Genomic DNA, 22,423 nt, shown 5'->3' with positions numbered 1-22,423 from the left:
GCGGAGGCCCCGCCCCGCCGTGCTCCCCGCGTCCTTCCGGCTCCGTGGTGGAAGTAGCCCTTCGCCGCGTCTTCCTGGAGAAGAAGGTGGGGTTCCGCGGGGAAACCGGCCGGCGGTCACGCCAGCAGCCGGAAGTGGGGTGGGGGCGCGGGCTCTCCGGGCAGCGGCTCTCGGGGACTGGGGTGCGGCCGAGCGGGGACTGGGCGAGCCCGGAGCGAGCGGGCTGCGGGAAACGCCGCGTGCGCCCGACGGGCGGGAGTTGTGCGCTGGGGCCGGCCGCGCGCCAGGCCCCGCCCCTCGGGGCCCCGCCCGGGGCGCGCTGCCAGGGGTTTCCATGGTGATGGTAAACAAGCCTCAACTGCCTCGGCTACAACTGCCAAGTTCCCCGCGTTCCACCCTCCTCTAGGTGCTCAGAGGGACGATCGAGGTGCCGGATGTGAAGAGCGGGAGCGTGAGACCCGGAGCCCGAGGTGAGGGGCGGGACGGGCGGCGGGTCGGAGGCTGAGGGCCGCACCGCTGGGGCGGACCGAGAACTGGGCCCTCTGGGGTGGGGACGGCGGGGCTGAGATACGGCTTTGGGGGAGGCTAGGTCTGAAGTCAGGGGCCTCACCCACGGGGACCGAATGGGCATTGGGCACACAGGGGCTGCGAGTTGGGGTCGGGAGAGGCAGGGTCTGAGGTCAGAGGCCGCTCACTCGGGTACGGGCCAGAAACTGGGCCCCCTGGGGCTGAGGGAGGTGGGGCTGAGAGTTGGGGTCACGGAAGGTGGGGTCAGGAGTCCACGGCCGTAGAGTCGGGGACTGGACCGCCGGGCTGGGATTCAGGGCCGCGGGAGGCCTGGGCGGACTCCAGGGTTGGCAGAGCTTGAGCGCCCCTGCCAGAAATAGCGCGCGGGCTCCTGACGGCCGTGGGAGAGGGGCTTCATTTAAAAATGAAAGCAGTACTTTCACGTGGTTGAGTTGCGCCAGACTGGTTGGCAACTGACTCCTCCCCCCTCCCACGTTCCCGCTCGCTGAGCCTCCACTTTCGGTCTTTGAGGCCTTTTCTTCCTCTCGGTGTGGCGTGTGAGCCCTGAGCGCCGGTCTCCGTTTTGTCTCCTGCTTTTAGAGGTATTGTGCCTGGTTTTTGGGTAGAAACTCTTTGGTTCTCGTTATCTTTGCCGGGTGACCACACTTACGCGAGCTTAATCGGCCGTTTCTTTTTCCCTTGCCCTTTATTTCTTTGTATCCTTGGATGTATTTTTTGCTGATTCTTGACTGCGCCTAAGAAACTTCTGGACTCTGCCGGCGCTTGCGCTGCGCCCTCTGCCTTCGGTGTGCCCGCGTGGGTCACTGAAAGTGGCGCCGGGCGGCCTGGTGACGCCGGCGAGAGTCCGGGGACTCGCCCGACCCCCGTCTTTTATAGACCGGGTTAGGAGGCCACAGGCCCCTCCCCGTTGATCTGTTCCCTTCAGGAGCTCCCCGGTTCTCGCCGGACAAATCCCCAGACCCCGGAGAGCCCCTTCCCCAGCTCCAGCAGGAACCCCCTCCCCCGCCGCCCCGCGTCCCTCGAGCCGGGCCCGCCCCGCCGGCCGGCCGGACTCTCCTCGCAGTAGTTTCCTTCCCCCGAGGCCTTAGGACGCAGGAACGTGCTTCCTTGAGCTCTCACAGCTACTTGGGGGGTGTCCGGGCTCCTGTCTGCCGCCGCGGGCCGCGTGCGTGGCGGGAGCGGAGTCCGCGAGCGGCTCGCTGAGTGGGGGGAACCGCCGGGAAGGGGGCCCGGAGGTGCCCAAGGTTAACGCCGCGCCTCAGGTCTCCGGAAGTTGGTGGCGCTGGAAGAGCTCTGAACACTTCAGATACTCTTTCAGTTCACAACGTGGTCGAAATTCCCTATCTTAATGTAATTCTATTACTTACAGTCATTTTTTTAAAGGTTAACGGTTTCTGAATTTCTAGTAAAAAAAATGAAACTTACTAGAAACCGGGTTCTCCGGTTAGACAAAAAAATGCGTTGGGGTATTTCAGTGAAAAGTGATGTTTTCAGTGTTAATTTCTAGTCAAGATTCTTCATTTTGGAGTAAATTTCTACTTATAATGAAGTTTGGGAGAGGTTGCTGATGTTACTAATTAATAGTCTTTAAGCAAGCCCATCTTTAGTCATCTCTTGTGCCTGTATGCATTTCTGTAATTTGATTAGATTTATTACATACTAGGTCTTTTTTATTTTAGGTTTTAAAATAATTTTTTAAAAGATTTTATTTATTCATGAGAGACAGAGAGGCAGAGACACAGGCAGAGGGAGAAGCAGGCGCCTCACGGGGAGACCGATGTGGGACTTGATCCTGGATCCTTGGATCACGCCCTGAGCCGAAGGCAGAGACCCTCAACCTCTGAGCCCCCCTAGGCGTCCCTAGTTTTTTAAATTTTAACATTGTTTTTGTGGTTTTTTTTTATAATTTGTAAATTTTATTATTTTTTAAATTTTTATTTATTCTTGAGAGACATAGGCAGAGGGAGCCCCATGTGGCACTCCATCCCGGAACTCCAGGATCATGCCCTGAGCCAAAGGCAGACACTCAACTGCTTAGCCAGCCAGGTGTCCCTGTAATTAAAAAAAAAAAAAAAAAAAACCAGGTGACTGGTTTTCATTTAAAAGTCTTGCTACAGGGCAGCCGGGGTGGCTCAGGGATTTAGTGCCGCCTTTAGCCCAGGGTGTGATCCTGGAGACCTGGAATCAAGTCCCATGTTGGGCTCCCTGCATGGAGCCTGCTACTCCCTCTGCCTGTGTCTCCGCCTCTTTCTCTGTGTGTGTGTCTCATGAATAAATAAATAAATAAATAAAATCTTAAAAAACAATGGCCTTTATCAATGACAATTTGCTCTCCTTTAAAAAAAAATAAAAGTATTGTTACAAAGCTCCCTGTAAACATAAAATATTCAGGTAAAAAATGTGAATTGATTTAAGTGAAAAGGTTGATCAAAATAGGTTAGTCCTCAGCTATGGCCAAAACTGAAGGTGAGTGTGGAGACATCCCAGGTCCATCCAGGATAAGTGCCTGCAGGGGCTGCAAAAATGTGAAGGGGTCTCCTCCTCAATCTGAGCTCTGGCACTCACTTTTTGGAGAGCACATTAATTGCCCCTTAGTGGGTCCAGGCACAGAGCTAGGAATTTGACCATATTTTGATGGCACAGGCTCGTGACCAGTCTGTAAGAGGGGAGGGTATTGCTGTTATCCCTGTTGTACAGATGAGAAAATGGAGGCCGAGTGGAAAATGAAGTCACTTGGCCAGGGATAGAACAGGATTCAGATCTGGCTGACAGGGACAGCCCTCCTCTGCCAGGGACCCTGCTCTCATCTTACTGCCCTCATTTGGGGTTCTTGTGGAAAACCAAGAAGCTGATCTGAAGGAAAATCAGGCTCATCTAAGGCCAGTCTGGCTTACTTGACAGCAAATCCCAGACATAATGTTTATATCCATAAATATTGAAAGATTTTATTCATGAGAGACAGGAGGCAGATACATATAGTTCAGAGGGAAAGCAGACTCCTCACAGGGAGCCTAATGTGGGACTCCATCCCCAGACCCCAAGATCATGCCCTGAGCCGCTGAAGGCAGACGCTCAACCACTGAGCCACCCAGTAGTCCTATATCCGTAAATATTTTAGCTTATATTCTGTGGATTTAAAAAATACAACTATAGTACCATTATCACACTTGAAGAAATAATAATTCCTTGAGATCATCAAATACCCTGTGTTCAAATGCACCTGACTGTATAATTTTTTTTAATGATCTTTTTTTGTAGCTGGCTTGAACCGGAATCCAAACAAGGGTCATACCTTATATTTGGTAGGTACATCTCAAATTCAGTTTATCACAGCAGTGCTGTTCAATGGAAATATAATGCAAGCCATGTGTAATTTCACATTTTTTAATAGTACAAAGAAACGTTCGTTCTAATAATTTAGTTTAACATATTAACATATATTCAAAATATTTCCTCGTGTAATTTTTAAGTTACTTTTTTTTTTTCAAATTAAGCTTTCAGAATCCAGTGTGTATTTTATATCTACAGCACATCTCAGTTTGTACTAACCACATCGTAAGTGTGGTTATTACAATCTAGAGGTTCTCTATCCTTGTTTAGTAAATTGGGTTGAGTGTCACATAGAGTTCCTTTCTTGGCTTTGGGTTTTTTTTCTGATTATATTCAATGGTGATGTTTGAGTCTCTGACCTCTACATTTCCTCTAAAGGCTGTTCGGGTTCCCTTGAGATTTTTTTTTTTTTTTTTTTGGAAAGAATACTTCATTGGAGGTGCTGGCTGTGGACTTCTTTGGAGAGAGGTACTTAACTCCCGTTGTGATGTTAGCAGCCTTTGATGGTCTTTCCCTGAATGCATTGTTTTGTTAATGTTTCCAAATTAGTGACATTTTAAATACTCCTCATTTATTAGTAGGAATACTTCTATAGAGAGGAAACTTTGTTAATCATTTGGTTATTCTAAGCTGTACTTTATAAATGACAGGTTGCTTTTGATTTCATTATTCCTGGCGTTTACCAGTATCCAGCATAATTTAGTGATCTCTAGCATGTGCCAAAGACACTTTTTCTAGTATCATTATGAAGTCGGGGGTTTTAACATATAGGATGTATTTTAATCCACTGTGGCTCTTATTCTCTTTGGTGCACAAAATATTTTTTGTGGCCAGTGGGAGCCCTTCAGATTGGTTTCTGACTTTTCTTGACCCAACCACAGTGATCTTTGATGCCTTCCTTAGTAAGGTGTAATACTTCCATTAAGTGTGTCCACTAGTTTATTCAACTGGCCTTTAGTGGTGGGCAGTTGGGTTGTTTCTAGCCTTTTCCTCTTAGAAATAGAGCTGAGATGAATGGCTTTTACAGGTGTCTTTGCTTTTTTTTTTTCACCATTGAATATATCCACAAATGGTAAGTGAAAGTGCCACAAAAGGTATTTATAACCTTGCCAAGAGGATGTGTTTTCAGACTTCTGTATTTTTTGCCAGTATGGTAGATATTTTCAATGTTACTTCATTTTATTTTATTATTTTATTATTTTTCAAGATTTTATTTATTTATTCATGAGAGACACAGAGAGAGGCAGAGACATAAGCAGAGGGAGAAGCAGGCTCCATGCAGGAAGCCCAATGTGCGACTGGATTCTTGATCCTGGATCCTGCATGCTCTGAAAGGCAGCCGCTCAACTGCTTGAGGCTCGCAGCTGTCCCAATGTTACTTGATTTAAAATTTTAATTTATCTTAGATGGGAAAGGTGGAACATCTTTTCATGTTTAAGGTCATTTCTTTTTCTGTTGACTCTCTATGCCTCTAGCCCATTTTCCTTTTTGGGTGGTTGGACTTTCTTATTTTAGATACTCTATAAAGGAACATATGTTAAAGCTTTAGGGAAAAAATTGGAAATATCTTTCCCTTTTTATCGATATATTTGCTTAGCTTGGTGTTCTTTTAGCTATGCATAAGAGGTGTGGAGGTTTTATATTTTATTTTTGTTTTTTATTTTGAGGTTTTATTTTTATTTATGTAATGAAATTTTTCGGTTTTTTCCTGTGTTGCGGGTTTTGGGTCATGGTCAGAAAAGTTTTCCTGTTCCCAGTTTATCCATTTTCCTTGCTTTTCTTTATATTGTGTAGGCTATTTCTTAGCATTTCTTATAAAACATGAAAAATTCTAAGTTAACTTTTACCATCATAAATATGTCCGTGTGACAGATTGCAGGGACTGACTTTGAAATGATGAACTACAATTGCATTTTTGGAATAAACCCAACTTGGTCATGATTATTACTTTGTATATAGCTAGATTTGGTTGGCTGATAATTTCCTTAGGAGCTTTTCATCTTGAGTTCATGAGCAAAATTAACCTGTGAAACTCGATAAACTAATTTTAACACTCTTGAAAATGGAAAATCAATTCCAGGTTGATTGTAGATCAAAACAGAAATGTAGATGAAAATAACGAAGCTTATAAAGTTACATATAGGAATGCCTGGGTGGCTCAGCGGTTGAGTATCTGCCTTCGGCTCAGGGCATGATCCCGGAGTTCTGGAATTGAGTCCCACATCGGGCTCCCTGCATGGAGCCTGCTTCTGCCTCTGCCTGTTTCTTTGCCTCTCTCTGTCTTTCATGAATAAATAAAAATCTTTAAAAAATAAAAGTTAAATATATATCCATATGGCCTTGGCCTAAGAAAAAGATCTCTTAAACCTGGCACAAAAAGCAGTAATCCTTAAGGGGGGGGGGGGTGGCGCACAGGACTAAAATGAAATATTCTGAATGCCTATTAGGTTTCTCTGTATGCTGCTTTTACAAAAATTCTCACCTAGTGTGAATATTACAAATTCCTGGTCACACTCTCGTAAGTCTATCTACATTGCAAAGGCGATCCATTATTGACATCTCCATAGGTTTTTGTTTTGCTTTCCATAACATTTGTTTAGAATTAGGCTGTCCAACAGAGTATGAGTAACAAATGTAATTTGTTTCATTTTTTAATCAAGATATAATTCACATACCATACAGTTCACCCAGTTTAAAGGGTACAAATCAGAGGTTTTTAGTATATTTACAACATTGTGAAAACCATCACTACTATCTAATTCAAGAACGTTTTCTTACATTGAAATACCTGTAAGCATTCCTGGGATGAATCCTATTTGGTCATGGTGTATAACCTTTCTTAGATGTTGGCTGGTTTCAGTGTGTAATATTTTATTGAGGAATTTTACACCTTTACTCATAAAGGATATTAGTATGTAGTTATCTCTTCCCGTGATGTCTGTCTGGTTTTGCTATCAATATATGAGTTTACTATGGCTGCCATAATAAAATACTATGGACTGGGTTGTTTAAACAATAGAAATTTATTGTCTTGCAGTTACGGAGGCCAGAAGTCCTAGATCAAGGTATCAGCAGGGTTGGTTCCCTGTAAAGGCAGTGAGGAAATGATATATTCCAGACCTCTCTTCTTCGTTTGTTAGATGGCTGTCTTCTGTGTCTTAACGTCATTGGGTCTATGTCCAAATTTCCCCTTCTAAAAGGACACCAGTCATAATGGAATATGGCTCACTCTGATGGCCTCATTTTGTAAAAAGGCTATCCAGATTTCACATTTTGAGGTGCTGGGGTTAGGACTTAAGCATCTAAATTTTGGACACACATTTCAGCCCATAAAACAGGGTAATACTGACTTTTGTAGAACGAGTTGGGATGTTTTGATATTTTTATTTAGTATTTTTTAATATATTTTGATAGGCTGTTATTCAAAATATTTCGACGTGTAATCAGTATTTTAATGTTGAGATCTGTTACATACTTGTTTTAATCTTTGCAGTTCAGTGTGCATTTTATACTTACAGCACCTCACAATTCGTAATTGTCACTTTCAAGTGTTCAGTAGGCACATGTGGTTAACGATCATATTTTTATCCTTTGTACCCAGTTTGTTCTTTTTCCAAATCTTTTTTTTCCTCTATACTTTAAATTTAGGAGTTTTAGCAACATATGCTTAGGTTGTGTCTTTTAAAAATATCTGTTGGGAACTACATGACCACGTTTATCTTAGCCAGGAAAATCTCCTTTCCATTCTTTATCTGTTCTCTTGCCTCCATTTGTGTCTTTTTCTCTTACTGGAATTCCTATTATTGACAAGTTACTTCTTTTGTCTCGTGTTACATCTTGTGTCCTCCAAATTTCATATATTTTTTCCCTTTATTATTTCTTTTTTTTAAATTTTTTTTTATTTATTTATGATAGTCACAGAGAGAGAGAGAGAGGCAGAGACATAGGCAGAGGGAGAAGCAGGCTCCATGCACCGGGAGCCCGACGTGGGATTCGATCCCGGGTCTCCAGGATCGCGCCCTGGGCCAAAGGCAGGCGCCAAACCGCTGCGCCACCCAGGGATCCCTATTTCTTTTTTTTTTTGAGATATTTCTTCTACTTGGTTTTTAGTCTACTATGCCTTCAATTCATTACTAACTTTATAAACTCAAAATTCAATTTTTAGAACTAAAAAAGTTTAGTATTCTGTAATTGAGTATCTGAAAGTGGTCGTTATTTTTTTCTCTTAAAAAAATTAGTGTTTCGTCTAGCACTTCTCATTCCCTTAAAAACTGCTGTTAATAAGCTGTTGTCTGAATGCATGGTATTCTTTCTGGGTGCCTGAGCCACTCTTCTGTGCATTGTTGTGTTTCTTTCCTCTTGGTTCTGTTCTCCACTCTCCCAGGGCAGTATACTGTGGTCCCCTGAGGAGCAAACATTGAGCCCAAGATGCTATAGTAGTCTCAGCTCCTATGGCAACTGCATGGGGCCTGACAAGGTGTCAAGTCTCCATAGAGCCCCAGGAGGAAACTCTAGGCCCCTTGAGGGGCTGTGGGCTTGTACTACAACCATCTCTCTGGAGACCATGAGTGTAACCCACAAGGCGTCCTGAGGCCTTTGCCCAGCTCTAGGATCTTCAGCAAGGGACATCAAGTAGCAGTGTTACTATTTATGAAAACTTAACCTGGTAACTTAGATTTTGATTCTTGAGTCACCTGCAGTATGCAGTCAGTAGTACCATAGAGCAACATTTGCTTGTTCTATGTTGGGTAAAAACTTGTCCCTTGTGATAACTTTAATACAGGCATTATAATTTACCTAATTTCACATACTAATTTTTGCCTTTTAGTTAATACAGCTTTTGAGAAGTGAATACTGAGGGAAAGTGTATTACCTCAGATTTAGCTACAGTATATAAACTAAAAGGCCTAATAATGAAAAGATCATGGAAAACAGCTTTCTTGTTGCATATGGATCATATATATCCTCTTTGATGGATAAAAATGTAGTAATAGCAATAAACATCTAGAATGTTAATAATGTATTTAATCCATCTACAGCTTCTCTCTTTTTTTTTTTTAAAGATCTTATTTATTTATTCGTGAGAGACACAGAGAGAGAGGCAGAGACACAGGCAGAGGGAGAAGCAGGCTCCATGCAGGGAGCCCGACGTGGGACTCCATCCTGGGTCTCCAGGATCACGCCCGAGGCTGAAGGCGGTGCTAAACTGCTGAGCCACCCGGGCTGCCCAGCTTCTCTCTCCTTAATAGCTCTGAGGGAGCTTTATGTATTGAATTTGGGTTGTTATACAAATTAGGGTCAGAGTTCTCATACTTCAGATGCATGAACCCCTTGAAAATTTTGATACAGCTGTGGGAGTGTGCTTTCTTGAAGTGGTTGGTTCAGAACTTATATTCTCAAGTGAGTATCTGACAGGAGAAAAAGTTTAAGAGCCACTGAGTTGGGACTTCATAAATTGTTGGGTTGGAAGAGACTTTTGTGGTTTCCAGTGTAATTTCCAGTGGAACAGGAAAATTATCCATCACAAATTAAGGGTCTGGGCTTTGCTCACATACCATCCCTAGACAGGGAATTTGCTTTTTTCCTAGGCCCATCTTTGCTCCTCAAGTGGAAAACAGACATAAGCAGCAGAAATATATCTAAAACTCTCGTGTGAATTTTCAAGATTTTATTTATTTATTTATGAGAGACACACAGAGAGGTAGAGACATAGGCAGAGAGAGAAGCAGGCTCCATGCAGGGAGCCTGATGTGGGACTTGATCCCGGGACCCCAGGATCACGCCCTGGGCAAACACAGACTCTTAACTGCTGAGCCACCCAGGCATCCCTCTCCCGTGAACTTATTAAGAACTGAGTGTGAAGATTAAAATAATTCACCATGGGTCACCTGGCTGGCTCAGTTTGGTAGAGCATGGGACGACTCTTGATCCTCGATGCTAAGTTCAAGCCCTGTTGGGTGTAGAGATTACTTTAAAAAATAAAATCTCTTAAAAAATAATAAAAGGACTCACCACAAAGTAAAATATTTATACAAAGCAACACAAAAACAGACACTGGCAAAAGGGCTGCATTTAAAACATAAAGAGGGACACCAGGGTGGCTCAGTTGAGTGTCTGCTTTGGCTCAGTGTTATCCTGGAATCCGGGATCTGAGTCCCGCATCGGGCACCTTGCATGGAACCTGCTTCTCCCTCTGCCTAGGTCTCTGCCTCTCTCTCGCTTTCTGTGTCTCTTGTGAATAAATAAATAAATTCTTAAAAAAAAAAAAACCTATAAAGAATTTGAACAAGTATTCAGGGAGGAGGAAGTAGGATAACCTACAAAGGAACAAAAAAATAATAGTCTTCTAAAATCTACTTTTTATACCTCAGGTATTTACCAGGGGAAATTTTCACCCCCCCTCCTTCTCCCACCCCTGCTTTGTGTCTGTTTAAATGTCACTTCCTCAGCTCCAGTGTAAGTTGATCCCCATTATTTAATTTTAGGTCATTCAGAATTTGTCATCATACATTTATTTCTTCCTTTCTTTATGGATTTCCTAGTCCACTGTTTTGTGGACCTAGCACAGTGGCTGCATTTTGTAAGTGCACAATATTTCTGAGTTAGCGAATAACTCCCAATTTCGGATAATTTTATCTATTGCACATCACTCATCCTTGAACAGTAGCTTAATTTCTACCACAGTGAAGGGCACCATTTATTCATTCATTCATTCATTCATTCATGATAGAGAGGCAGGAGACACAGGCAGAGGGAGCAGCAGGCTCCATGCAGGGAGCCCAATGCAGGCCTCGATCCCAGGACTCCAGGATCGCGCCCTGGGCCAAAGGCAGGCACTAAACTGCTGAGCCACCCAGGGATCCCCAAGGGCACCATTTTTATTGCAGGTTACCATCAGTTTTCCCAAACTTGTCTCATTGCTTTCCCATCCCCTCTCTATGCATCTGTTCCCACCATTTCTTTTCCAGATAGCTGCTAGGCTGTCCTGTTGAAAAGCAAAAACAAATTACACCACATTCCATTTTGAAACAAATGACTTCCCATTGGCCTTAGACTAAAGTACAAAATACCAAACCAGGCTTTCAAGGCTATGGAGGATCTTCCTCTGCTTTTCCTCTTTCACTGGTCTCAGTACAACATGCTCCCCCGTGTCTTGCGTACATGTTGTTTCTTCACCGGGCAGGAACCATATCATGGCTGATCAATTATTAACAGTCACCTCCCCAGTGTCACCAACCAGTTAAGCCAAGAAGGCATATGTAAGACGTAGTTATTTACTGCAGGAAACTAAAATAAGTGAGAAAATGCATACCAATTATATAAATTAACAAAAATATATTTTGAAGAGGTTTTCAAGAAGTTATAAATGCTTATGAGGTAGTCAGGGTACTTCAGTTCTGTAGAGATACTCTTTCCAAAAACAAGCTAATCTTGTGGCTTAATTTTTCTAAAGAGTATTGTTTTCTCTTGAATTCATGAGTTGTGTCTTTCCATGAATGGGTGGATTTTGAATCTTGTCGCCCAGCTTCCACAATTACCAATCAGGTAATGTGACAGTTTTTCTTTATATCCCCTCCTTCTAATAATTTTCAAGCAAATTCTAGCCAATGTATTCTTTCATTCACAGATACTTGCAAGTGAATGTCTAGAAACTAATTCCCTTATATTTAAACATACCTACAGTTATATATCTAAAACAAGTAAATACACTTTAATATGAAAGATTTTAATAACAAATTTTTAGTCAGTGTTTAGATATAAAATGTTTACAAATGTCTCAAAATTCAAATATGCCCCATGTATTGAGAATCCTTGATAAATGTCTTAAGTTTATTTTATTCGGTTATGTGCTTACTTGGTCTTTTCCCTTGGAGCTGTTTTGTAATGAAGCACTGAACTCACTTGTTCTTGTAGAATTTACAGTCTGGGTTTGCCTACTCTCATCTAGTAGGTTCCTCTTCCTTGTAAATCCTATTAATTTCATAGTAAGTAGATTCATTCGGCTTTTCTTAAATAATTTCATTACTTAAAAGTATTTAGCATACAGAAAATACTCACAAAAGTATAAGGAAGCTCGACGTACCCTCTCACCTAGTTTCAAGTGTGTGAAACTAGGGGTGTTCACCTAGTTTACTAAATCATCACCCTTTCATCTGTAATCCTACTCTATCCACTTAGAAACTAGACCTTAAATATATTTCTTAAGTATTGACTCCAAAAATAAAATCACAGCACCATAATTAAAATTAAAGAATTTAAATTCCTTAATATAATTGTCCGTTTGAACGCGGATTCACGGGTTCATGGAATTAATTCTTTGCTGGGTATTAAAAATTGCGAGTTTTAAACTGATGCAAAATATTTACACGAGTTTGTGGCGAAATATAAAAAACAAGGTACTGTATGTACAAAGAAGTTCTACGTTTTCTCCTTTAGTTTCCATTCTAAAATCTTCCTACTTTCAGAGATTTTTTTCCCCCAAATAAACCGTGCCTGCCCACCCCTCCCCTGCGCTGGGACTCTGGACTTTTCCCCATCCTGGCACCTTTCCTGAGAACTCACTCGGAACGGTCTTCCTCGTTGCTGCTCTTCCTTCCCTCCGTCCTCCCACTTCCTGCCTGGGCCGACCGCGCGGGCCGCGGGCCGCACCTGCAGGACGCGTTTCCATTGGTGACATCTTGGCGGGCCCGTCGGTGGCACTTCCTCCTCTACACCCCGTGACCCACGTCCGGCCCGCCGCCCTCAGTCACGCGGCCTCTGCCTCCGGGACGCAGCCCCGCGCGTCGGCCTTCCGGACTCGGGACCCGTCGTGGTGAGCCGCCGCGAGCGGACGACCCCCACCCGCCCGCCCGTCCACCCCCCCAGCCCCCAGTCCACCCCCCACCTCGGCGAGCCCCGGGAACTCGCCCCCTCCCCCGCGGCCCCCCATCCCGCCCGCTCCAGGAACTCTTTCTTTACCCTCAATATCGTAGCAACTCTTCCTCTCTCCCCCCCCCGTAGCCCCGCTGCCCCAGGAAGTCCCCCCGACCCGACAGCTCCGCCCCCCACGGTCCCGGGAACTCTTCCCTGGTCGCCCCAGAAAGCCCCCCCCCCCGGCTCGGGAGCTCCGCCCCCTCCCTGCGGCTCCGGGCAGCCTGGCCTGGAACTCGGCCCCACCCCCACCCCGGCGGCAAACTACCCTCCCCCCTCCCGCTCGGCCGCCGCGCTTCTCCCCCCACCTCCGCTCGTTCCGCCCCCGCCCCGGAAGCTCCCGCTGACCCCGCCCAGGCCCCGCGGAGAGGCGCACTGGGCTCCCATTTTCCTGTGGGGCCGGGTGGGTCGTACGTTTTCGGATCCACCGAGTAGAGGCCTGGTGGGCCCCCCGCCCTGCGCCTCGTACAGGTCCCCCCGCCCGGCGAGCTCGGCGCCTGCGACCGCCGCTGCGCTTCCCGCCGAAACCGCTCAGGCGCGCCCCTGGCGGCCCGCGCGGCCGCGAGCTTAAGAGCGCACTTTCCACCCTCGCTAGAAGCGTTTCCCCACGGCCAGTTTCGTTTTCAGGCTAATAACAAAAGGAGACGCACCTGGACCCTGCCCGGAGCCTTCTGCGTTTTTAAGCGTCGGGTGGAATTAGGGGTCCTTTGGCTGTAAACTGCGTTTGTTTGATGAAAATAGAAATCAGTCCTGATCCCCTCAGCGGTAAGTCTTAGAGCAAAAAAGAGCTGCGTAGTCCTGAGGCAGTGTCTCTCGCTCACTGTGATTTAAGAGTAGAACTTTCTGAGTAATTAAGACATTCGGGACAACCTGCCTTTTGCGTGCTACGAGCTGCAGGTGAATATTTATTTACAAATAAGGGTGAACATGCGCTAGGTCCTACTGCCAACACAAAAGAGGGTGAAGCCAGGGTCCCACTGAGTGCCCCTCCCTGAACCGAGAGGATGGGATGTTAAGCCGCCCTTGTACTGCTGAGATAAATCTAATCAGTCGTGACACTCCGAGGCGCACCCTGTTTATCTTGATTGGATCTACCTGAATCCAAACTAAATCCCGTCTAACCAGTAGAGTGAAGGAGGACCTTACAGGAGCCCTAGGACTTTTTTTTTAGAAATGCGGAATCTTCCCTATTCACATCTATTGTTTCAGAATCTGCATTTTAACACATCCATGGGTGGTCTGTGCACGCTCAACTAGAATCCATGCACCTGGGGGAGTTGTGCAAAATCCTTGGCTATATCCTGTAGGGTACGGTACAGTTAAATTATCTTTAGGTGTGGGACGTAAAGAGCAGTATTTTTTCACACTGCGGCGATTGCAAGGTGGTGGCTCTGGTGAGACCCATGCTCTATCAGTGCTTCAGCGTGTGTACACGTGCCCATTTCAGTCCTTTGAAAATTGGCTGCAGTGTCTCTGGCCGCCCCTGCACATGCTTGTCCAGGGAGGGTCCCCTAGGTGTTGGTTTGCAGACAACTTCTGGAAGGAGCTGTAGTGAACCAGAGGAAGGAATCAAGATACCTGGGTTCTTCTACCTTTTGGACTTCACTCTTATGGGGGTACAGGGGAAGGACAGTGAAGCTTTCTGAAAGCCATCTTCCAGAGATTTTGAAATTACTGCTTCTTAAACTGTAATACTTTGCATTTATACGGGGCTCCCCACCATCATCCAGATAGTATTTAATAATAGAGAAAACTAGTAAGACGGCAAATTTAAGACTACGTGCTCAGCGAAATTCACTTGAGTTTCCCAGTAAAACTTTTCCAAAATTAAGAATGTGGTTTAGTTTCTCCGATGTACCCCGTGGATTTCACATATCCTGGTCTTTGGGGATATTCTCATCACTTGGCTGTGAGTGATGGTAGTGATGATGTTTTTCCTGTTGAAAAACATATTTCAAAATTTCTTCCCTTTATTCTCAATGTCGGAGCAATTTCAGGTCACAAGAAAAGTTACCAAATAAAACTGGGAAGGAAAAACTTTGAGTATCTCCACCCTAGGCCGCTGCCCCCGCCCTTCTTGTAACTTGTAAAAATTGTAAATCCTGTTGAACAATTCTAGCATACTTGATGGAGCTCATCCTGCTCTCCCCTCCTGCCTCTGTGGTCCCTTCCCTACCCACAACAGTTGTGGCCTTGCTCCACCCCCTCCCTGAAGAAACCCCTCCCACCTTTGGTATTTAGATTTCTTCCCTGAGCTTAAGCGCCTTCTAAGTCTCATCAAGGCTGGTGGGATGTTTCCCTGCTGTTATCCCCCGTATTACCCTTTGAAAAGATAAACCTTTTAAATATTGTGGGGGCAGTCTTGGGTATGTGCTTTAATTTTGGAAGCCTTAGGACTTTAAAGGCCCTCCTGCAGTCCCAGTCCTGACTCTTCAAGGAGAAGGGGAGCAGAAGCCCATCCTGACCCCGGCGCCACCACCTCTGGTTGCTCTGGTGTGTGCTGGGGGACTGAGGCAAGACCGCCTTATTGCTCTTTTTTTAGGACAGTTCGTTACCTACCAGGAGTGTCTCCGACTGTGGGCATCCCCCCCTCAGGTGGTTCTTTAAGGTGAGCTCTTTTAAGAAAAGTAATTTCTGTTTTGTGTGTGGTATATTTAAACAGGATGTTTCTTAGTGTGAAGTAAAAATTATTGTTGCTAGTTTTAAAAATCTAACGAGCAGAAACCAACAGTACTCTTCTGTTGAGTTCTAGTTGATGTCCTAGGTACTGCAAAACTCCAAGGAATTCAAATGTAGAAGGTTCTGAGGATAAAGTGGAGATACTGAATTATATTTGCACCTAAAGTTAAATTTGAATTCCATCTGAAGTTTAGAAGAATAAGGAGTTAGCAGGATATAGGACTTCCCATGAGAAGTGTAAGAGAAAATTAATTCTGGAGTATAAATAAGCGATAAGTTTACATGTAGACCTGTTTTTTAGAAAAGAGTAGTCTTCACCTTGCCTTCAGAGAAGTCCCTTTGTTTTTCAGACTTTCTCAAGCAAAACATTTATAATCTGTACTGTATTGTTAGGTGTTTTAAGTAATTCTTAAATGCCTGTCTATGTAGGTAATTCTTAAATGAAATACCTGTGATCGTTTATGCTTCCTGCATGTCTTTTTCTGCCTAGACTGCCTTGTTGTGGAGGGAGGTGTTGACCTCACTTGGCCAATCAGTTAATCTCTCCCTAATCTTGGGCCTGCTGTGCTGGGGGTGGGGCCACAGTGGCCAACGGAACAGACTGTCCCTGCTAGGCTCTCGGAGCAGTTTTGAAGACACATTTTAAACAAATCAGAACAAGAATGCTACAGAGTGTAGAAATAAGATAACTTACAGAAGAAGATCTTGTGGAAAGAGGTCGTATGTTTGAACTGAGGCTTTAAGGATTAGTAGGATTTAGCTAGGCAGAAGGTTGGGTGGGGAGTATATTTGGGGAGATGATTACTACGTGTAGTCAAATGCAGCAGAAAGCCTGGCACAATTCAGGCATAATGAATCAAAGAGGGCTTTTTTTTTTTTCCTTTTTTCCTTCTTTTTTTATTAGGAGCAATGCAAGCTAGATAAATGCGTTGTAGGCCAAAGTTGCAAGGTGTAAGTACCCCCTTAGCTCTGTGGTTTCTGTTCTAGTGCCAGTGGGAAGCCACTGATTTGGAACAGGAGAATGACATAAAGTGAGTTTAGGAGAACACTTGAGCTGCAGATTGAGTTGCAGTAAGGGCTAGCCATTACACTTGGAGAAGTTTAAGAACCAGATGAGAATATCCTGGCCTGGGCTGTTGGTGCTGGAATTAGAAACGAGGAAGTAGAAAGGGATAAGAGGGCTATAGAAAGAAAAGGTTTGACAATTGAAATCACGGAGGAGGAGATTATTGAGCTCTTTATATTGTTGGAAATCCAGAGTAGTTGAATAGAATTTAGGAATGTGGTTGAGGGTGATGAATGGGACACTCCAGAATGGTAATGAATTCTTTAGATTTGAGGACTTGGGTGAAGTTGTCCAAGGATTACTTCACTTTTCTTTCTAGAACCTCAGGATGACAGGTAAGGCTATCTATACCTGCTGGTGAGGTGCTATAAAAGAGTTCCAGAGAAAATACTGCTTTCGCTTGTAGCGTATCAGAGCTATGGACTCGAGTTTTTTATACCAGTCTGGGCCTCCGGAAGCCTGAGGAAGCCAGGCTTCCTGAGGCTGGGTACTTAAGTGTCCTGGGCCCAGACCTAGTTGACCATGGAGGGAGATCACTTAAGGCTGCCTAGAAAAGAATTCACCCAAGCTCAGTGATTCCCAGCAGTTGAATGTGGAAGAAGGACTCAAAGGAAACAGCTAGGAGAACCAATCAAAATTAATAGGAAAACCAGGAGAAGGTTGCATCTTCTTTAAGAGTTAGAGGGAGAAAGGATTTCCAGGGGGAGTGGTTAAATTCTGTGGGAACAAGTAAAATGGTATATAATGGCGTTAGTTCCGAATGGACATTTTTTTAATTACTAAGAAGGTGGTCTTCAGTGAAAAGACTGAAGAGAAGTTTCTCTTGGCACCTGGATAGCTTGGTTACTTAAGTGTCCAACTCTTGATCTCAGCTCAGGTCTTGATCATGCAGGGTTGTGAGCTCAAGCCCCACATTAGGCTTCATGCTAGGTGTGGAGCCTTAAAAGTTTTTTCTAGGGTGAGTGGAGTTGGGACCAGAGCAGGATTGTGATCCTGCTAATGATATCAGCTAACAAGAGAAGCAACTGCTTGTTTATAAATTCCTAGACTTTGTGGCATGTGGCAGTTCCTTCACGTAGTCGCTGTTCTTTGAATCAGCTGATCAGCTGCAGATGGGGGGAATGAAAAAAGGTGAAGTTGCCACAGACAGCTCAGGGCTTTGGGCAAGTGTGTGTGTGTGGTAGAACTGTAGGCAGTATTGAGGGCCCACTTTAAGGTTGGTGATCCTGATTCTACAGTCATTCTCAGCTGGGAGTAGGTTTTACCCTCAGGGAACATTTGGAAATATCTGGAAATATGTGGGGTTGTCACACCTGGGGGGAGGGTATTGCTACTGGCAGCTTGTAGGCAGAGGCAAGGGATGTTGCCTTCCAGCCTATAGTGCACAGGCCTATTCCCTACAACAAAGAACTGTCTGGTCCACAATGTGAACCATTTGGCTTGGCTCTGTGACACTGAGCTACCCGGTACAGCCAGGAAATAGATAACTTAAACTTCCTGGGCTGTTTTACTTCACATGTACAAAAGAGGAGGAAGAGCATATGAAATCTGTTATAGGGGGATGGGGCCAAAGTCATTACAAAATCATCCTTTTGCACGTTGGCAGTTTTTAAAAAATGATTAGGTGCTGCATAGTGACTTCATCAAATACTGAAATTACTGTAATTTATTAAAATTATGAGCCAAGGGACACCTGGGTGGCTCAGTCAGTTAAACATCTGCCTTGAGCTCAGGTTGTGATCCCAGAGCCCTGGGATTGATAACCAACATCAGTCTCCTGGTCAGCGTGGAGCCTGCTGCTCCATCTGCCATTCCCCTGCTTATATTATTACAAATTTGCTCTGTCTTTTCTCTAGTAACAAGAAAATATTCTTTTCCTTGAGTGTCATAATCTCACTTTCCTCCTGTTCTGAGAAGTTCTCTATTTCTAAATATTGGCTTATTTCATTCTTTTGTCTTCCCTTTTAGAACTTAAAATAACTGACCATTAGAATTGATAGGCTTTGGCTTACTGACAGAGGCTTCTAGATCACTAATTGTATTTTTTTTTTTTTTTTTTAGATTCCTAATTCTTTTTCAGTCTGTGAGTAATATGTACATTTTAGGGGAGACCTGGGATTGAATCTCAGTTCAAATGTATTTGGTGTATTTCTTAACATTTTATTTTTTCATCTGTAAAATCAGAAAAATAAGATTTACTGCATATTCTTGTACATAATAAATGAAAAATTATGTAAAGTTTTTGCTTTCTTTTCAGCCACAAAAAGCTGCACCCAAGCTTGTTTGACGTCTGTCCTCTCAAGTGTCCATGATGCTGGGCCCCGAGGGAGGTGAAGGCTTTGTGGTCAAGCTCCGTGGCCTGCCCTGGTCCTGCTCTGTTGAGGATGTGCAGAATTTCCTTTCTGACTGCACAATTCATGATGGGGCTGCAGGCGTTCATTTCATCTACACTAGAGAAGGCAGGCAGAGTGGTGAGGCTTTTGTTGAACTTGAATCAGAAGATGATGTAAAAATGGCCCTTAAAAAAGACAGGGAAAGCATGGGACACCGGTACATTGAGGTGTTCAAGTCCCACAGAACCGAGATGGATTGGGTGTTGAAGCACAGTGGTCCAAACAGTGCCGACACCGCCAATGATGGCTTCGTGCGGCTTCGAGGACTCCCATTTGGATGCACCAAGGAAGAAATCGTTCAGTTCTTCTCAGGGTTGGAAATTGTGCCAAACGGGATCACCTTGCCTGTGGACCCCGAGGGCAAGATTACAGGGGAAGCCTTTGTGCAGTTTGCCTCCCAGGAGTTAGCTGAGAAGGCCCTCGGGAAGCACAAGGAGAGAATAGGGCACAGATATATTGAAGTGTTTAAGAGCAGTCAGGAAGAAGTTAGGTCATACTCAGATCCTCCTCTGAAGTTCATGTCTGTACAGCGGCCGGGGCCCTATGACCGCCCTGGCACAGCCAGGAGGTATATTGGCATTGTCAAGCAAGCAGGCCTGGAGAGGATGAGGTCTGGTGCTTATAGTGCAGGCTATGGGGGCTATGAGGAGTACAGTGGCCTCAGCGATGGCTATGGCTTCACCACTGATCTGTTCGGGAGAGACCTCAGCTACTGTCTCTCGGGCATGTATGACCACAGATATGGAGATGGCGAGTTCACCGTCCAGAGCACCACTGGACACTGTGTCCACATGAGAGGGCTGCCGTACAAAGCTACCGAGAACGACATTTACAACTTCTTCTCTCCACTCAACCCTGTGAGAGTCCATATTGAGATTGGTCCTGATGGAAGAGTGACCGGTGAAGCTGATGTTGAGTTTGCCACTCACGAAGAAGCTGTGGCAGCTATGTCCAAAGACCGGGCCAACATGCAACACAGATACATAGAACTTTTCCTGAATTCCACAACTGGGGCCAGCAATGGGGCATATAGCAGCCAGATGATGCAAGGCATGGGAGTGTCAGCCCAGTCGACTTACAGTGGCCTCGAGAGCCAGTCTGTGAGTGGCTGTTACGGGGCTGGCTATGGAGGCCAGAACAGCATGGGTGGATATGACTAGTTTTGTAGGAGCATTTGAGTTATTGCAATCAAATTTTCACAGGCAGCCAGCAAGCAGTGAAAAGCAATTATTACTCTAGAGGAAGCTGTGGGACCCATTTTGCACCATGAGTTTGTGAAATCTGGATTAAAAAATTACCTCTTCAGTGTTTTCTCATGCAAACTTTCTTCTAGCATGTGATATTGAGTAAAACTAAAACTATTTTCAGCTTTTCTCAATTAACATTTTGGGTAGTGTACTTCAGAGTGATGTTATCTGAGTTAAAGTAGTTTTAAGTACATTAAATGGATCTTTTACACCACATCACCGTGAACACATTGGGGAGACGTGCTTTTTTGGAAAACTCAAGGTGCTAGATCCCTGATTCAAAGAGGAACATTTCTCCTGTTTGTTCATTCTAGTTTATTTTCATTTAAAATCTTTTTAGGTTAAGTTTAAGCTTTTAAAAAATAAGTTAGTTTTGAAAATTGAGACACATTACTAATACTGTAGGAATTGGTGAGGCCTTGACTTAAAACTTTCTTTGTACTGTGATTTCCTTTTGGGTGTATTTTGCTAAGTGAAACTTGTTAAATTTTTTTGTTAACTAAATTTTTTTCTTAAAATAAAGATTTTTTCACAATGACTGGCACCGACTATATACTCACCAAAAAGTAGCAAAATGGGTGGTTGAAGAGAATTTGTTTTAATACTGCTGTATTTCAGTGTGAATTTCAAAACTAATTTAGCACATGGAATATAAGATTTCCCTTATTCCTATACCAAGGCTAAATTAAAAGTTTGATTTTTAAAAATGTTAAACATGAGCGGTAGAAATGGTGACTGGAAACACGGGAGTATGAAAATAGAGGCAGCATGCAGGCCTAGCCTCCTTTGAGACTGGACTGCTCCGCTGTAATGTCCCGCTCTTCTCTTATACTGGAGTCACATTTCATTTCTCATAGCTAGAGACCCTTAATTTTGGGTGCCACATACTTTGGCAGTCTTTAATCACAACCACATTTTGTTTCAGGGTTTTTTTTTTGTTTGTTTTTTGTTTTTAATATGAAATGTACTGATTTGAACATTTTTTTTCCATGCTAGCTCTAATAATCCTGGATTAGAAATCACAGGTTATTACTGAATACACATAATTTTGGGACAGACCTGTTTCCAAATTAGAAAGTCATCCTCCACCTAGCAAGAGAAAACAGTGTCCAAATTACAGGCAGCTCTGCACACAGCATATTGCCATCACTATTAACTTTGACATACACTCAAACAGACTTTGAGATGTGAATGGAGGTTAATTTTTAACTGATAAAGCTTTTTTTCCCACCGACCCCCCCCCCCCCCACTTGTTTTTGATAACCATAGAATGTAGCCTAGATATCCTAACTATACACCACTTCTGGGATCATCCGTAGGAAGATCCACTGTGAAGACTAGGCTTCTCGGGAGGCAGAGATGTATCTGGTCTAAAGCTTGCTCACAGGGTCTCTCCCATCCCATGGGTCCACCATGTTCCCAAGTCTTCCAACAACAGTCCACCAGAGGGAAGGGCTTTCTGGGTTATGAAGACCCAGAGAAACCTAGGTAGAGCAGCACCTGGGAGCTTAAGAAATCTGTAAATGGTTAAGATGCCATGAAAGACCAACATCTGATAAGGTAGTGAAGATTTAAGGAGTATATTCACCCCCTAAAAGCCTCCCTACCTCAGTTTAGAGTCCAAATAAGGAGTGGGCTCCAAAAACCTGGGATGGGATACCCAGAGGAATGTGCTATATTATCTGAAATTGCTGGGCCAGCAGCAGTGGCTCCCTCAGAACTATCTGGAGGCCTCACCTGTGGTAGGCGATTTAGAAGATGTCTGCCTCAAAGCTTGCTCCAAGTACCATTTCTAGAATAGACTGGCAAACCCCCCTTCAAATCCAGTCTGCTACCTGTTTTTACATGGTCTGTAAGAATGTTTTACAGATGAATTGGTTTAATGTTTGGGAACCTCAATGAAAAATGACTCCCCAAATGAGTTCCATTCTTATTAGTAGACTTGTACTACAAAACATTGCACTTAAATTTTGAGTTCTGTCAGTAAATACTGGAAATTTCAAATATGCCTCAGCTTGCCAAACAAAACACTTGCTATCTAGCACCTTCAAGAAAACTGATTTTCATGTTCCAGAAAACTAGTATGAGGACTTAGCATGACAGAAGGGAGAGGCCCCAATATAGAAAAGAGCTGCAGGGCTTCTTTTGTGTGGACAAGACTCCTAGCACCCCAGGGGACCTGGAGGATGCTGGACCAAAGGGTTAAGTGTAAAATAATTTGTAATGGGCATCTCTTGGGACTCAAGATTTAAATTAAATGCTTAGAGTCC

The 22,423-nt window shown here is 44.2% G+C and overlaps 1 protein-coding gene across 7 annotated transcripts; it reads left to right on the top strand.

Moving 5' to 3' along the window:
• On the top strand, nt 1–20,691 carry HNRNPF (heterogeneous nuclear ribonucleoprotein F). 7 transcript variants are annotated; one of them, XM_041742778.1, is made up of 4 exons: nt 1–86; nt 407–470; nt 15,311–15,376; nt 18,771–20,691. In XM_041742778.1, exon 4 carries the CDS (start codon nt 18,822–18,824, stop codon nt 20,064–20,066), a length of 1,245 nt encoding a protein of 414 aa, XP_041598712.1. In that variant the 5' UTR covers nt 1–86; nt 407–470; nt 15,311–15,376; nt 18,771–18,821; the 3' UTR covers nt 20,067–20,691. The 7 variants fall into 7 exon arrangements, with proteins under 7 accessions (XP_041598712.1, XP_041598716.1, XP_041598711.1 ...); XM_041742777.1 differs by lacking the exon at nt 1–86 and adding an exon at nt 13,396–13,533 and having other exon boundaries at nt 151–470; XM_041742775.1 differs by lacking the exons at nt 1–86; nt 407–470 and adding exons at nt 12,324–12,670; nt 13,396–13,533.
• The last annotated feature ends 1,732 nt before the right edge of the window (nt 20,692–22,423 follow it).

This window comes from Vulpes lagopus, chromosome 2 (genome assembly GCF_018345385.1).
Source record: "Vulpes lagopus strain Blue_001 chromosome 2, ASM1834538v1, whole genome shotgun sequence".
NCBI classification, from domain to species: domain Eukaryota; kingdom Metazoa; phylum Chordata; class Mammalia; order Carnivora; family Canidae; genus Vulpes; species Vulpes lagopus.
Note: the sequence above shows the minus strand (reverse complement) of the source record. Positions and strands in the feature narration are given on the sequence as shown.

Bases quoted from the DNA above. Each gene is read 5' to 3' on its own strand.
- HNRNPF (XM_041742778.1), top strand. From the start codon at position 18,822: ATGATGCTGGGCCCCGAGGGAGGTGAAGGCTTTGTGGTCAAGCTCCGT.